Here is a 13,695-nt window from a genome sequence, read left to right as displayed (position 1 = left end):
CCCGAAAAATGGCTCGTGAGCTGAACACATCGCAATATTCCATTCGGCTAATATTGAAAAAGGAGCTTGGGGTAAAACCATTGAAATTCCAAAAAGTGCAAGAACTTACACCGCAACAAACAGAAATATGACTCAAAAGAGCAAAAGAGTTGCTTCGCTTGGCCGAAAGTGGTGAACTACCGAATTTGGTTTTATCCGATGAGAAAACATTCGTTCTCCAGCAGTTTGTAAACAAAAAAGTGATCGTGTTTACTTGCCAAAGAGGTCAGAGGTCAAATGTGCACCTTCGGTTGGCCACCAGAACTCTGCACCATCGCACTCAGCACGCGCCACCCAAGAATGGTTATAAAAATAGGTTCCTCGCTTCATTTCCAGCGCACAATTGCTACGAAAATCTCCGGATACCAATCCGTCTTCGTATAGCCATCATATAGCGGTTTTCATGTAAACGGTATTTTTCGACGAAATTTTCTTAACATTTTAAAAGTTCCTTCCAAATTGTGGTGGGTTTTAAAAGCTGATTTTTACTTATTGTTACTGGACTCTTTACGAAATATTAGAGAGAATTTAGAAATACCGTAAGTGTCAGGCTGGTATGAAACCAGGGACGAAGGCAGGGTTAAGGGTCCTTGTCCCCTCCGATGTAGCTACTTTTCTGCTATTTTTATACTTTTACCAAAAAAGGTTAATTTTGAGGTACTTGGCAACCCCAAAATAATAACGAAATGCACTTCGGTGCACGTCCCTGTGTCCTATGGACAGTCTCGTCTGCCTTAAATCCTTTTTGAAAAAAAAAATTAATGCAATATTAAATATTTAACAAATTATTTTCAATTTATTAACAATTTAAATGAAGTCCTTAAAATTAAATAAACAACTAAATCAACAAAAAACAATGGCACTTAAAAAAATTATTTTTAAATCAATAAATTTCACATTTCTTTATGGGATTCATGCCGCTACCCGGCCGACACTCGAATACCTTGGAAAACTCATCGAAATTCGAAAGGGGACCAATGACACGAAACTTGTCTGGAACATGGGCATCTGTGGATTCTTGGAATTGACGTATCAGCGGATTAATATCCCCACACCACAACTGGCCATAGCTGACGAAGAACAGCTTCTTATCGCTAAAATTAAGACCCGGCATTGTTTCGGAAATTTGTTGAGGATTCTTTTGCTCCGCCTCACGATACCAATTCAAATAGGCATTATAGGCCAGACGTACCCCACCATTGTCGGCAATGTTTTCATCTTGTGACATGTAGGGGAGACGGCGATTCTGGAAAACATAGCCATGGTATTGTTCGTTGAAACATTGTGAGCGTTCCTTGAAGTAGATCGAAGAGAGTAGATCCCACCATTGCAAGGGTTTGCCGTTGATGTCATAGCCGCGGCCGGCATCATCGAAGCCATGAATGAGTTCGTGGGAGAGCAGAGCCCCCAAGACGGCATAGTTAAAGGCATTTGGGAACTGGGTGGACCATACCTGATAGGGTTGCAGCATGGACACGGGTACCTTGACCATGTTCTCATTTAGAACATTAGCCGGTGAGATGGAAAGCTCTTCGCCCAGTTCGAGGGGTTTGGGAGGTTTTGTTATCGACTCACGGTGGCGTTTGGAGGCCAGGGCGTGCAGAGATTTTAGATTTTCCACATAATCATGATCATTGACATTCAGATCACCAAATGCCGCTTGGAAATCGTAGTTCTTGTACGAGACAATATCCATTTTCATGGCCTTGACCTTTTCGATGGCATAGAGCCGGGTCACTGCATCGATCCATTGATACTTATCCGAGGCCAGAGTTAGTTTGAAGGTGTGCTTAATTTCCTCCCACATGCTATGAATGCCCTGCTCGATTTCCCGCGACATAAAACGGCGATAGATTATGTTGTCGAATATTTTAAAGAAATGCGGTTTCATGCCCTTCAGGCAGTTCTTCTGCAGTTTTGTCTCCGTCTTGGGTACCTCCACAAGAAACTTTTTGATGAGATTATAGAAAATATAATTGGCCACTATTCGGCGGGGCGTGGTGCGCATTAGCTCTATCAGATGTTTGATATATTTTGGATTTGAATACACCCTAAGATTGGGCAGGGTGCCAAAGGAGAGATACATTAATTTCTTGATATCCAACTGACCGGCATATTTTTGCTCCAAGGCGTCTATGGTATCCAAGGCAATCACTTCCCTGTAATCACTGACACTGTTGATGTCATCAATGCCCCGCGCCAAGGCAATTTCGAAATCAATAATTTCCTTTGCCGTCCTCTTGGCCAATTCCACCTCCATGTCTAGGAAATCCGAGAGCCGTGAGTAGACCACAATTGTTATGCCTTGTAAGAGTTGCGAACTGCCCTTGTCCAAATAAACATTACGACTACCCAGTGACAATTCAGCCGTTCTCAAATACAAACGATTTTGACGATCATCCACCAGATCTCCGCTTACCTCAGCCGGTGTGAGGATGCCTATGCCATATTTGTAGGCAATCTTGGCCACAACCTCCAGCCAATCAAATCGCTCCTCTTGCCATGCTGCACCTGCTAAGGCCGGCATTTGACCAAACTCTCCAATTAATTCCCGCAGTTTGTGAGCGTAATCATTTTTCAAGGCCCCCAAATTCAAACAGGATCTATAGAAGTCCTTTACCTTACGATCCACCTTGGTGTCCTCCCGTTCGGGGGTGACCAAAATTTCCATTAACTTTTCACTCAACGACTTTTGTAAATTCTCCAGCAGACCTGTCGTTGTGGTATCTCCCGATGCTGCTGAGTGATAACGATTCCAATTGCCACAGGTGAATTCATAAAAATCCTCGCAGGGATCCACTGACATATTCATGTATTTCAACATTTCAGAGCCTTTTTGCAAACGGCTGCCAATGCCCGCAAATAAATCCACGCTGGCAGACAACACCACCACGGGCCACAAAATTACCGCCAAAATTCCAATACCCCACATTGTGCACAGTAATTTACTTTTTTTCGCTTGTGGACCGGAGAAAATCCTGACCGCACAATCTGAAGAAATTTTCTCAACTGAATTCGGAAGTTGCTTTCAAATTTCATTTAACAACAACATTTCCATTTAGCGACAGCATCATCCAGCACGACCCATAAAAAACAACAACAATTGTTTGGAGTAATTAAATTTAAAACAAAAACAAAAAATAAGTACATTCTGTCAAAATCTCTAATTTGCATTTAATTTTGTTTTATTTTATATTTTTCAAAAAAGAGAGAGTTATGGAAGTGTGCATGCACACATGTATTAATGCAAATTCTGAATACCGTATTACAATGCCCTGAAAATGTTTGAATTATTGACCCCCCAGACCACATTTGTACAGCGGCATGCAAATTTTCTCAAATTAATTCTTTTGAATGCCTTTTTTATCCTCCTAAATTTAGAATCATAACGGTTAGATGTTGATTTATTGTTTTAATCCCATTTTAAGGTCAGAATATTGAAATGGGAAGTGAATAATCAGTCAACACAATAAATTTTTTTAAATTTTTTTTGTTTGAAAATTGAGTGTAGTTTCGACTGTATGGCACGTAGTGCCGTCCTGCTGAAATCAAATGTTGTCAATATCCTTCTCTTCAATTCAAATATTCGTTAACATGGCCCAATAACGCACACTCCTAGCTCATTTTTTGAAGAAAAATGGCTTGATTAGGCCACTGGCATTAATTGGAAAACGCCTTAGATTATGGACCTGTTATTATCGGATTTATTACATTTCTTATTATTCCGGAATAATGAATGTTTCACTATTCATTTTCAATTCCAAAATCTGTTTGACCTGAATTCTTCTACCATGAATATGTACGTCACATGATTTCGCTCCTTGTATGTTTTTTTTTCTTCAGACAAATCCATTGGAAAATGTAGCTAAAATCCTCAAAATACTGGGGCGTACCATTGTATGGGAGCTATACGATATCGTGGACCGATATAGCCCATCTTTGAACTTGACCTCCCTGCACACAAAAGACTGATCTGTGCAAAATTTTAGCTTCCTATCTTTATTCGTTTAGACTCTAGCGTGATTACAACAGACGGACAGTCAGGGCTAAATCGTCTTAGAATTTGACGCTGATCAAGAATATATACACTTTGTCTAAAATGATTATTTCGATGAGTTGCAAATGTAATGACGAACTTAATATACCCTCCGTACTATGTATAGTGGAGTGTATAAAAAGTGGATGAAACCGTTAAAATATGTGGCTTAAATCCTCATAATATCGGTACATTTGCACTATAGGATGTAGAACCCATTACCCAGAACCAAAAATTTTACATTTTTATACCCTACACCACAAGGTGGTCAGGGTATTATGTCTTTGTGCATTTGTTTGTAACAGGCAAAAGGAAACGAGATAGACCCATAGTTCCTTTTGATGATCTCCATAGAATCACTTTCTGAGTTGATTTATGCATGTCAGTCCGTCTGTCTGTCCGTCTATCCATTTATTCTTGTGAACAAAATGCAGGTCGCAATTATTATCCGATTGAGATGAAACTTTGCAAACAACATTTGTTTGGCCCAAGGACGAACCCTATTGAAATTGGAGATAATCGGTAAAAATTTAGATATAGCTCCTATATATATCTTCGTCCGATTTGCCTTTTATTGTGCACCAAACGTGTAATATCAGCCCGAATAGTATGAAATTTTGCACATACAACCAAATTAGGACTGAAAATAAGTATGCCAAATTTGATCGAAATCGGTTCAGATATAGCTATAGCTCCCATATATATTGTTCATCCGATTTGTTATTTTTGTCCTCCGCAGCCGTAATATGCACTCTGTAACAATAATATTTGGGGAAATATATCAAATGCAGATCAGAAATACCTTTGCTAAATTTTATCGAGATCGGTTCAGATTTGGATATAGCTCCCATATATAACTTCGTCCGATTTACCTTAGATTGTGCACCAAACGTCTAATATTTGCCCAAATTGGATGAAATTTGGCACTTACGACCGAATTGAGTCTAGAAGCTAGTATGTCAAATTTGGCGAAGATCGGTTCAGATATAGCTATAGCTCCCATATATACTGTTCATCCGATTTGTCATATTTGTTACCCACAGCCGTAATATGCACTCCATAACAACGATATTCTGGGAAATATATCAAAGGCATCTCATGGAAATGCGGCCAAAATGTCCAAATATACCCTCCAGAATATTTTCGCGATAATATTCGCCATTTATTCTGATGATGCCAGGGTCGATAAATACGAGTGGAAAGCGACTATCGGCAGTTATGGCGGCCCACACCATTTCCATGGCCAGCGCTTGAGTTCTGGTGGCCAACCGAAGGTACACATTTTCAGCTGACTTATTTGGCAAGTAAACACGATCAACTCTTTAGCTCTTGCTCTTCTTGGTATTTGGAATTTCAAGGCTTTACCCCGAGCTAATAATTGCCAAAAGGAATAATGCGATATATTCAGCTCACGAGCCATTTTTCGGCCACTGCGAAGCGGGTTTCGATCATGTCGCTTCTTTAATTTTCGAACCATTTCTGCTGATGTTGCTGTTTTTTCTCCATCCACTTCCTTGGCGTCGGGCTACGCTACCAGTATCACGGTAACGAGCGATGGTACGAGACACGAAAGATTTATTCACATTTAAATGCTGAAGTGCTCTAACGATAGCCACTTGTGGTTTTCTAGTCAAATATAAAAAATCACACTATCACGCTTGAATTCCATCACGAATAACTTTTTTCTGGAAAATTCTCACCAAAATGCTTTTGTACGCTTGTAAACAATATAATGAGCTGTCAGTGGAATAATTTTAGCAGCTGTCGGACGAGTGGCTTAGAAATAACAGCAGCCTGAAGTTGGCTGCAATTTTTTAATCTCACCTTGTATATATGACTTCATATAAAAATAAACTTACAGGTCATCACAATTAAGTTATGTGCAGGATATAAAAATGTTGAAATTTACCTGAAAAGAGATAGAAAAAATAAAAGATAAATAAATAAGTTATGATAAAACATACACAATTTTAAGTAAGAACTTTAGGCATTGAACTGCCCTTTAAATTCAACTAAAAAATAGAAATCCCTACATTTTAGGTATGTCGTTCGCAATATTTGTGGCAACAATGCGAACACTATTTTGGCAAAGGATACTATTACTCAAAAACATGCCAACAAAATTTTAAAATAATGTTTAAAAACTCCATTTAAAGGGGAGATAGACGTGGGAGACTTATAGTAAAATTTGATGGAGAATATTTTGTCTTTGGCGTCATCCTTCTAAAATAATGTTTTGTTGGATTTTTTTTTTTTGCATAAGCTCACATAAAGTATGGAGTTAAGATTTAAGCTTTTTTTGTAAGATTTGAGCTTTTGACGTCTTCCGGAGCCTGTAGTAAAATTTTTTAGGACAAATAATTTTGTAGGATATTTTGACACGCTACGATCTCGTTTAAAGGAAGTTTTTAACCCTATTTTTTAAAGGGACCAAAAATACCACTTTTTGATTCCCTTGAGGGTTAGAATTTTCTGTTTCTCGTATTTTTGTCTACAATATTGCCCAATATGTCTACAATATACCCAAAATGCACGGATTTTTAGGAATGTTAATCCAAAATTTACGAAACAAGGCCCCCTTTGCTTGCCTTTCTATTACGGTTGCTATTCGATGTAAACACTTCAAAACACCGATACACGTCTCTTCTTTTTTTTATACCCTCCACCACCATTGGTCCCATTCCAATTGACGAGGCTTGTCCGCAGGCAACATTCTTCGCGTCAATTGAACTTTGTACGGGAACAAATGCAAATCAATGCGAATAATCCGTTGTAAAGTGGACCGAGCCATGCCCAACCGCTGAGAACGGCGTTTTTGGGATGTTCTTGGGGACCTCTCAACACTGGCGCACTTCTCACATTTTTTAATGTTTTAAAAGCACGTTGAGTTTTCACAATTGACTTCTTGTAAATTTCAACTATTTCAGAGCACTCGCGTGGCGTGTATTGGTTCATGGTAAAATTCTGCTTGGACTGACGCTTCAAACGCGGTATGTCATTAAGGGATATAACATCTCTGTCAACAGTTATGGCGTTGCCAGATGGGTCCGTCGAATATGGGCAACCCTGTATATATGTTCTGGATCAGCGTAAAATTCTAAGACGATCTAACGATGTCCGTCTGTCCGTTGTAATCACGCTAAAATTTTGCATACATGCATAGTTTACCAGTAGGCATGTTATGTTCGCAAATGGACCATGTCGGTCCACGCTTTCGTATAGCCCCCATATAAAGGTACCTCCCAAATTCGGTATTTTCATGATTAAGCGACAGTATTTACCGGGTACTACAGCCTATGACAAATATTTTTGTATGCAGGTCCAAGACCTCGTATATCCGCCATATAACGGTACCTCCCGATATTCGGTATTTAGATGATTTCAGCAACATTATTCACCGGAGTCGTTTCAAAGTGGAAGTTCCTAATGGGTACTATAGCCTATGACAACAATTTTTATATGCAGTTCCAAATCTTCATAAAGCCCCCATATAACGATACTTCCCGATATTCGGTATTTTGATGATTTAAGCAACATTATTCACCGTATTGGTAACAAATTCGAAGTTCGTAATGGACACTACAGCCTATGACAAAAAATTTCGTATACAGGTTCACGTCTTCGTATAGTCCGCATATAACGGTTTTCATTAAGTGGTAGTTTTCGGATTTCTTTTTTTTAAATTTTCTGCTTCCTTCGAAATGGTGGAGGGTATTAAAAGTTCGGCCCGGCCGAACATATCTTCTATTTTACTTGTTTGGCTCTACTTTTATAATCTAGTGAAATTTCGCCATTATTAATGAAAATATTAAATTTTGTTGCTCAGTATTATTTTCGACAATCCAAACTTCGAATATCTTAATGCTTACAGCTCAGCCTTGTGAGCAGATAGGGTATTATTATCATTACATTTCATTTTATCAAAATTAAGACTTTATACCCCAGGTTCCTTAATAAATTTGAGTCGAACAAGGCATTTATTTAGATATGTAAATGTTGCGATATGTAACTCAAAATATATAAAGTCCCTAAAACAATTTTGACTGAGTCCGCTTGTAATTTTCTAAAACCCGGACTCACTTATGGACAGTGTAAGGATGCACTGAAAATTTACAGTGAATTCTGAAAAAGCAATAAATTGTCTAAATTAAAAATGGGAAAAGTTTCAAAAGGAAGAGATTATTCATTATGACTCTAGGTCTAGCATCGGGCATAGCCATCATAAGAATATCCCCCTGATTTTATTAATTTCGAGGATCTTGTCAATATTTTTCAATCGATTTTTCTTCAACTTGGTTTCTCAAGACGTAGAACACCTCTTCACAGTAAATGTCAATGTTTCAGACCAGCGCCCATTTATAGAATCATATATATCGTGGGTCTTGTCCATCTTTTTAATCGATTTAGTTGAAGATTTGCTGAAACTTAACATTTGGAGTATTTGGTAGGTCTGTTCCCTCCTTGCAAAAAATGTTCGATCCAGGTCCGATTTTCGGTATTTTTAACGTTTCTACCACAATTTCAAAACAAATTAGATGAAACTTGACAGTTAGATTTCTCGATAGGACCGTGATACTGGTAGAGTAGCCTGACGTCAAGGAAGTGAACGGAAGAAAACAGCAACATCAGCAGAAATGGTTCGAAAAGTAAAGAAGCGACTTGATCGAAACCCGAGTCGCAGTGGCCGAAAAATGGCTCGTGAGCTTAACATATTGCAATATTCCATTCGGCAAATATTGAAAAATGAACTCGGGGTAAAGCCATCGAAATTGCAAAAAGTGCAAGAACTTACACACCAATAGAAAAAAAAAACTCAAAAGAGCTAAGGAGTTGGTTTGCTTGGCCGAAAGTGGTGTACTGCTGAATTTCGTTTTCTCCGATGAGAAAACATTCCTTGTCCAACAGTTTGTAAACAAACAAAATGATCGTGTTTACTTGCCAAAGAGGTCAGCTGAAAATGTGCACCTTTGGTTGGTCACCAGAACTCAAGCACCGGTCATGGTGATGGTGTGGGCTGCCATAACAGCCGATGGCTACTCTCCGCTCGTACTAATCGACCGTGGCATCAGAATAACTGCCGAATATTATCGCGAAAATATTCTGGAGGGGGTATTAAGCCTTCGGCACCCAAAAAACCCAGTATATATCTTCAACCGATTTCGTGTTAATTGTGCACCAAATGGACTATATTAATCTAAACGACCTGAATTTTGACACATCTGACCGAATACAGTCTAGAAGCAAGCGAAATTCGTATCGTTCAAATGCAGCTCAGAAATGAATGTTTAAAATTTTGTCAAGATCGGTTCAGATTTCGATATAGCTCCCATATATGTCTTAATCCAATTTCAACTTTTTTGTGCACCAAATGGCTAATATCACCGCAATTGAACTTAATTTTGGCAATTACGACTTAATTTGTCCTAAAATCAAGTGCCCCCAATTTTGATTAAAATCGGTTCAGATAAAGCTATAGATCCCAGATGTATGTAGAAAATTTTTATTTTTATTTATTTTTTTATTTTATTTTTTAGACATATTTTGTTAATGAGCACATTCTTTGCTAATAAATCAAAATAATCCTTTTGTAAGCCTGCCACTGACTGTAACTGATAATCCGCTTTTCCAAATTCCTCAAATTCCTTCCGCCCTTTTGTTTATCCAAAGAACAAGTCATTCTCCTTTAATGTACATTTGTTTACATTTCAGGCCAATGATCTCTCGCTCTCTCCCGCACTTAAAAGATAATTGATCGGTCAAAACAAATGAACTTCCTTTCTTCGCCCATCTTTTGCTGATCGATATTTCGCAATAATTCTGTGAATGCGAAACAAATTACGTTTCTTATTTTCAAAATCGAATTCAATGAACCGGGTGGAATAAAATAAAATGTCATAACAGATGGAGGCGGGGAGGAGTTTAAGCAAAAATGTGTTGCAATAATTTTGAGATCCATTGAACTTTTTTCTTTCTCCAGCTTTGGGGTTCAATGAGCGCCCAAAGCGTGCCTGGCAGAGAACAAGTTTTGGTCTCATGCAAGGAAAATTAAAACAAATAAGTGACAGATTTGAATCAAGGCCAGGGAGACTTTGGCATGGAGACGTGGGTTTGGGTTTTAAAGTGAAAAATAAGAAAATCGAAATACGCTAAAGAGGAAAGGTTTGGCAGAGTGATTCATTGACAAATTGTGTGCGGAGCTGCAATCGATCGATTTTTGTACCCCAATTTAAATTGCTCGAGGGTCAAAGTACTTTGTAAATAATAATTCGTAATAATCCAAACACAAATTTACGTTACCAGTTTTGCATTGTTTTTTTGCGCCGGTATTGAAACTCATCTTTCATTCATTGATGAAAAGTAGAATTTGGAGAAGTATTGATAAAATTCAATTGCGAAAATAAAATTAATGGATGGACATCCTTTAAATAACCTCAGCTGTTGTGGAAAAACCTCAGTTGAGGCGGGAAGATCCAAGAAAGTGTACACACTACCGCAATATGATTACCTACAATCTGATGTGTTGGGGTTTATTCTTCTACATTCTGTTGAATGCGGTCCGGGGAATTTTGACGGCCACCCAAACCTTGGGAGATCAAAATCGCCTGAACAAGGGCCTGGAAATCTATCGCTATATGAATCAGCAAGTTAATCCCTGTGATGATTTTTATGAATTTGCTTGTGGCAACTGGAATACCTATAACTCAGCGGCGGCCAAGAGGAAATCGGCTACGGGGCTATTTCATAGTCTCCGTGAGGAAAGGGATCAAAAAATTCTGCTTCTGATGAACACCAATGATCCACACGACACCAACGTCGATAAAAAGGTGAAAAATTTCTACAAATCATGCATGAATCTGCCGAATTTCAAGAGTTCCTATACGGCAAGATTGGTGGAAATTATGTCTGAATTTGGTCAAATGCCAGCCATGGCGGGAGACTATTGGCAGGAGCAGACCTTCGATTGGCAGGCGACTATTGCAGCCATTGCCCATAAGTATGGTATCATTACCATTACGGGGGCCGAGATCAGTGTAGACTTTGCCGATAATACCAAGAATCGTATATATCTGAGTGAACAACAACTGGCCCTGGAATCCAGAGATATTTACCTCAACCCCGCCAATGCGGGCTTTGTCAAAAACTACATCAACAGTATTGCCAACAAGCTGTACATCTTCCTGGGCCTCGATGTCAATGTGGGTCGTCAGGTTGCCACCGAAATGGTCCAGCTGGAAACTAACCTCGCCAGGGGCATGGCTGACTCCAAGAAAATCAACAAACTGGCCGATCTCTACACCCTCAACACCATGGATGAGATCCAACAAATAACCTATCCCTATTTGAATATCAATAAATTGGTAGAAGAATCACTGGGAACCCTGCCCGATTTCAAGGTATATTGGAGTCCAGACTACATTAAGAACATGATTAGAACTCTGCAGCAGACACCCAAACGTGTGGTGGCCAACTACGTATTCTACCATCTAATTGAGAAATTTATGCTGGTCATTCCCCAAACCCAACCCCAGCTACAGGACATGTGTCTAAGGCAAATGAAAACCTATTTTTCCAAGAATTTTGACAACATGCTTTATCGCAAATACAACATGGATGACACGGAACGGGGGGTGAATGCCATGTGGCAGGACATAAAGGCCACCTTCATAGAGGCCCTGAAATCGCCTCACCAATATGCCTGGATTCGGGCCGACACCCGCAGTTATGCTGTGGAAAAAATCAAGGCCATGAAAATGGAAATTGTCTCGTATAAAAATTATGATTTTGAAACGGTCTTCAGGCCCTTCCAGGTGAACGCCCATGATTTTGTGGAAAATCTTCAATCGCTGTTTGCCTTGGGAACGCAACAGAAACGTAATGCAATATACCTGCCACCCCAGCCCTTGGATCTGAGTGAACGCATTGCCACCACTCCGGTTAATGTACTCATCGAAAATGCCGTCAAGGTTCCAGTTTCCATACTCCAACCCAACTATGCCTGGTCGGCCTCCTTTGCCAATGCCTTTAACTTTGGCATACTGGGAGCTCTCCTGTCGCACGAACTCATGCATGGTCTCGATGTCCATGGCCGGCATCATGATGCCCAGGGCAACAGCCTGGAATGGTGGGATCCAGAATCCAGCCGTGATTTCAATGCCCGCTCCCAATGTTTCAATGCCCAATATCAGCGATACATTTTCCATGGTCAACATTTACCCGATATGCCGGCTCAGGGTGAGAACATTGCCGATAATGGTGGTGTCCGTTTGGCCTTCGCTGCCTATGTTAAATGGCTGGAAAAAGCTTTGGCCACCAACCCCCGTGGTGTCAACGAATCAATGCCTCCCGTCAACTATTCAGATCGTAAGCTGTTCTTCATCAGTTATGCCCAGCTGTGGTGTAACGATATCACGCCAGCATTCCGTAAATATTTAGCATCAGTGGATAATCATGTACCAGATAGGTTCAGAGTCATAGGACCACTGTCGAATTTTGATGGGTTTGCCGAGGAATTCCAATGTCCCAAGGGCAGTGGCATGAATCCAGTGCAGAAGTGTGAGATTTATTGAGATGACAGGTTATGTAATGGAAGAAGAGATGGCAAATTAAAAAAGTTTGTTTTGAGGCCAATGTTGATTTTGTTATGTAGACAATAGTTACGTTAGTTCCGAATTATATTTAAGATTTACAATTTGTTTTATATTGAAACAATAATTTAAGAAATATTTAAGTTATCAATTAAAATTTAAGAAAGAAAAGTATATTAACAAATGAAATATTAATAAAATTAAAAAAAAAAAAAATAAAATAACATTTTTGAAATAATTTCAAAACTTTAATATAAAAATTGTAAAGTCCAAAAAAAAAATTAGGAAGAATTCAGAATTCAATTTAAAATAACATTCTAAGCAATTTATTGACAAAGGGAACCCAAAGGAACTCCTGAAAATATTTCTTAAATTCACGAATCCTAGAAAAATGCTTTGAAAAAAACTCAACTAAAACGCCACAAAATTTTCAAACATATATTTTTTTATTTATATCGACGAACCTTGACCAGGTAGTTTTGTAGAATACAATCCACGAATCTTGGGTAGAAAGTTTTACAAAATATTTTAAAAATTCAAGATTTTTGGCCAGAAAGTCCCTGAAAATCATTTGAAACACTATTCAACGATCATTAACCAGAAAAGTGGGATGATCGCATAATATTTAGGGGTTGAATGGACCAAAAACTGAAAAAAATTCCTGATTTTGCAGTTGCTCTACAGGTCGCATTATAGACCAATCGACGCGGAAGTTAGCATGGGGCTAGAATTGAGAGTTGGGCAGAAGTCTCCCAATTTTGATTTTCATCGGGTAATATTTGGTGGGTGAAATAGACCATAACATTTGGGTTAAATAAACAAATTTTCAATTAAACCGCGAATATTTTTAATCCCGGCAAAATCACAAATAGACGAACAGATCAATTCTGACCGTTACGTAGATGTCGACAGTAATATAATATAATATAATATAATATAATATAATATAATATAATATAATATAATATAATATAATATAATATAATATAATATAATATAATATAATATAATATAATATAATATAATATAATATAA

General features: G+C 38.6%; 2 protein-coding genes across 2 annotated transcripts; one reads left to right on the top strand and one right to left on the bottom strand.

Annotated features, from left to right (window-relative positions):
• Positions 1-842: 842 nt before the first annotated feature.
• LOC101893718 (neprilysin-4-like) lies at positions 843-3,072 on the bottom strand. The gene has a single exon (XM_005189525.4). The coding sequence runs from the start codon at positions 2,969-2,971 to the stop codon at positions 923-925; it is 2,049 nt and encodes a 682-aa protein (XP_005189582.3). The 5' UTR covers positions 2,972-3,072; the 3' UTR covers positions 843-922.
• Positions 3,073-10,506: 7,434 nt separating this feature from the next.
• On the top strand, positions 10,507-12,771 carry LOC101893885 (neprilysin-4). The gene has a single exon (XM_005189526.4). It carries the CDS (start codon positions 10,573-10,575, stop codon positions 12,640-12,642), a length of 2,070 nt encoding a protein of 689 aa, XP_005189583.2. The 5' UTR covers positions 10,507-10,572; the 3' UTR covers positions 12,643-12,771.
• Positions 12,772-13,695: the final 924 nt, after the last annotated feature.

This window comes from Musca domestica, unplaced genomic scaffold, assembly GCF_030504385.1.
Source record: "Musca domestica strain aabys unplaced genomic scaffold, Musca_domestica.polishedcontigs.V.1.1 776, whole genome shotgun sequence".
Lineage (NCBI taxonomy): Eukaryota > Metazoa > Arthropoda > Insecta > Diptera > Muscidae > Musca > Musca domestica.
The sequence above is the reverse complement of the archived record's forward strand: the minus strand, read 5'-3'. Positions and strand labels throughout refer to the sequence as shown.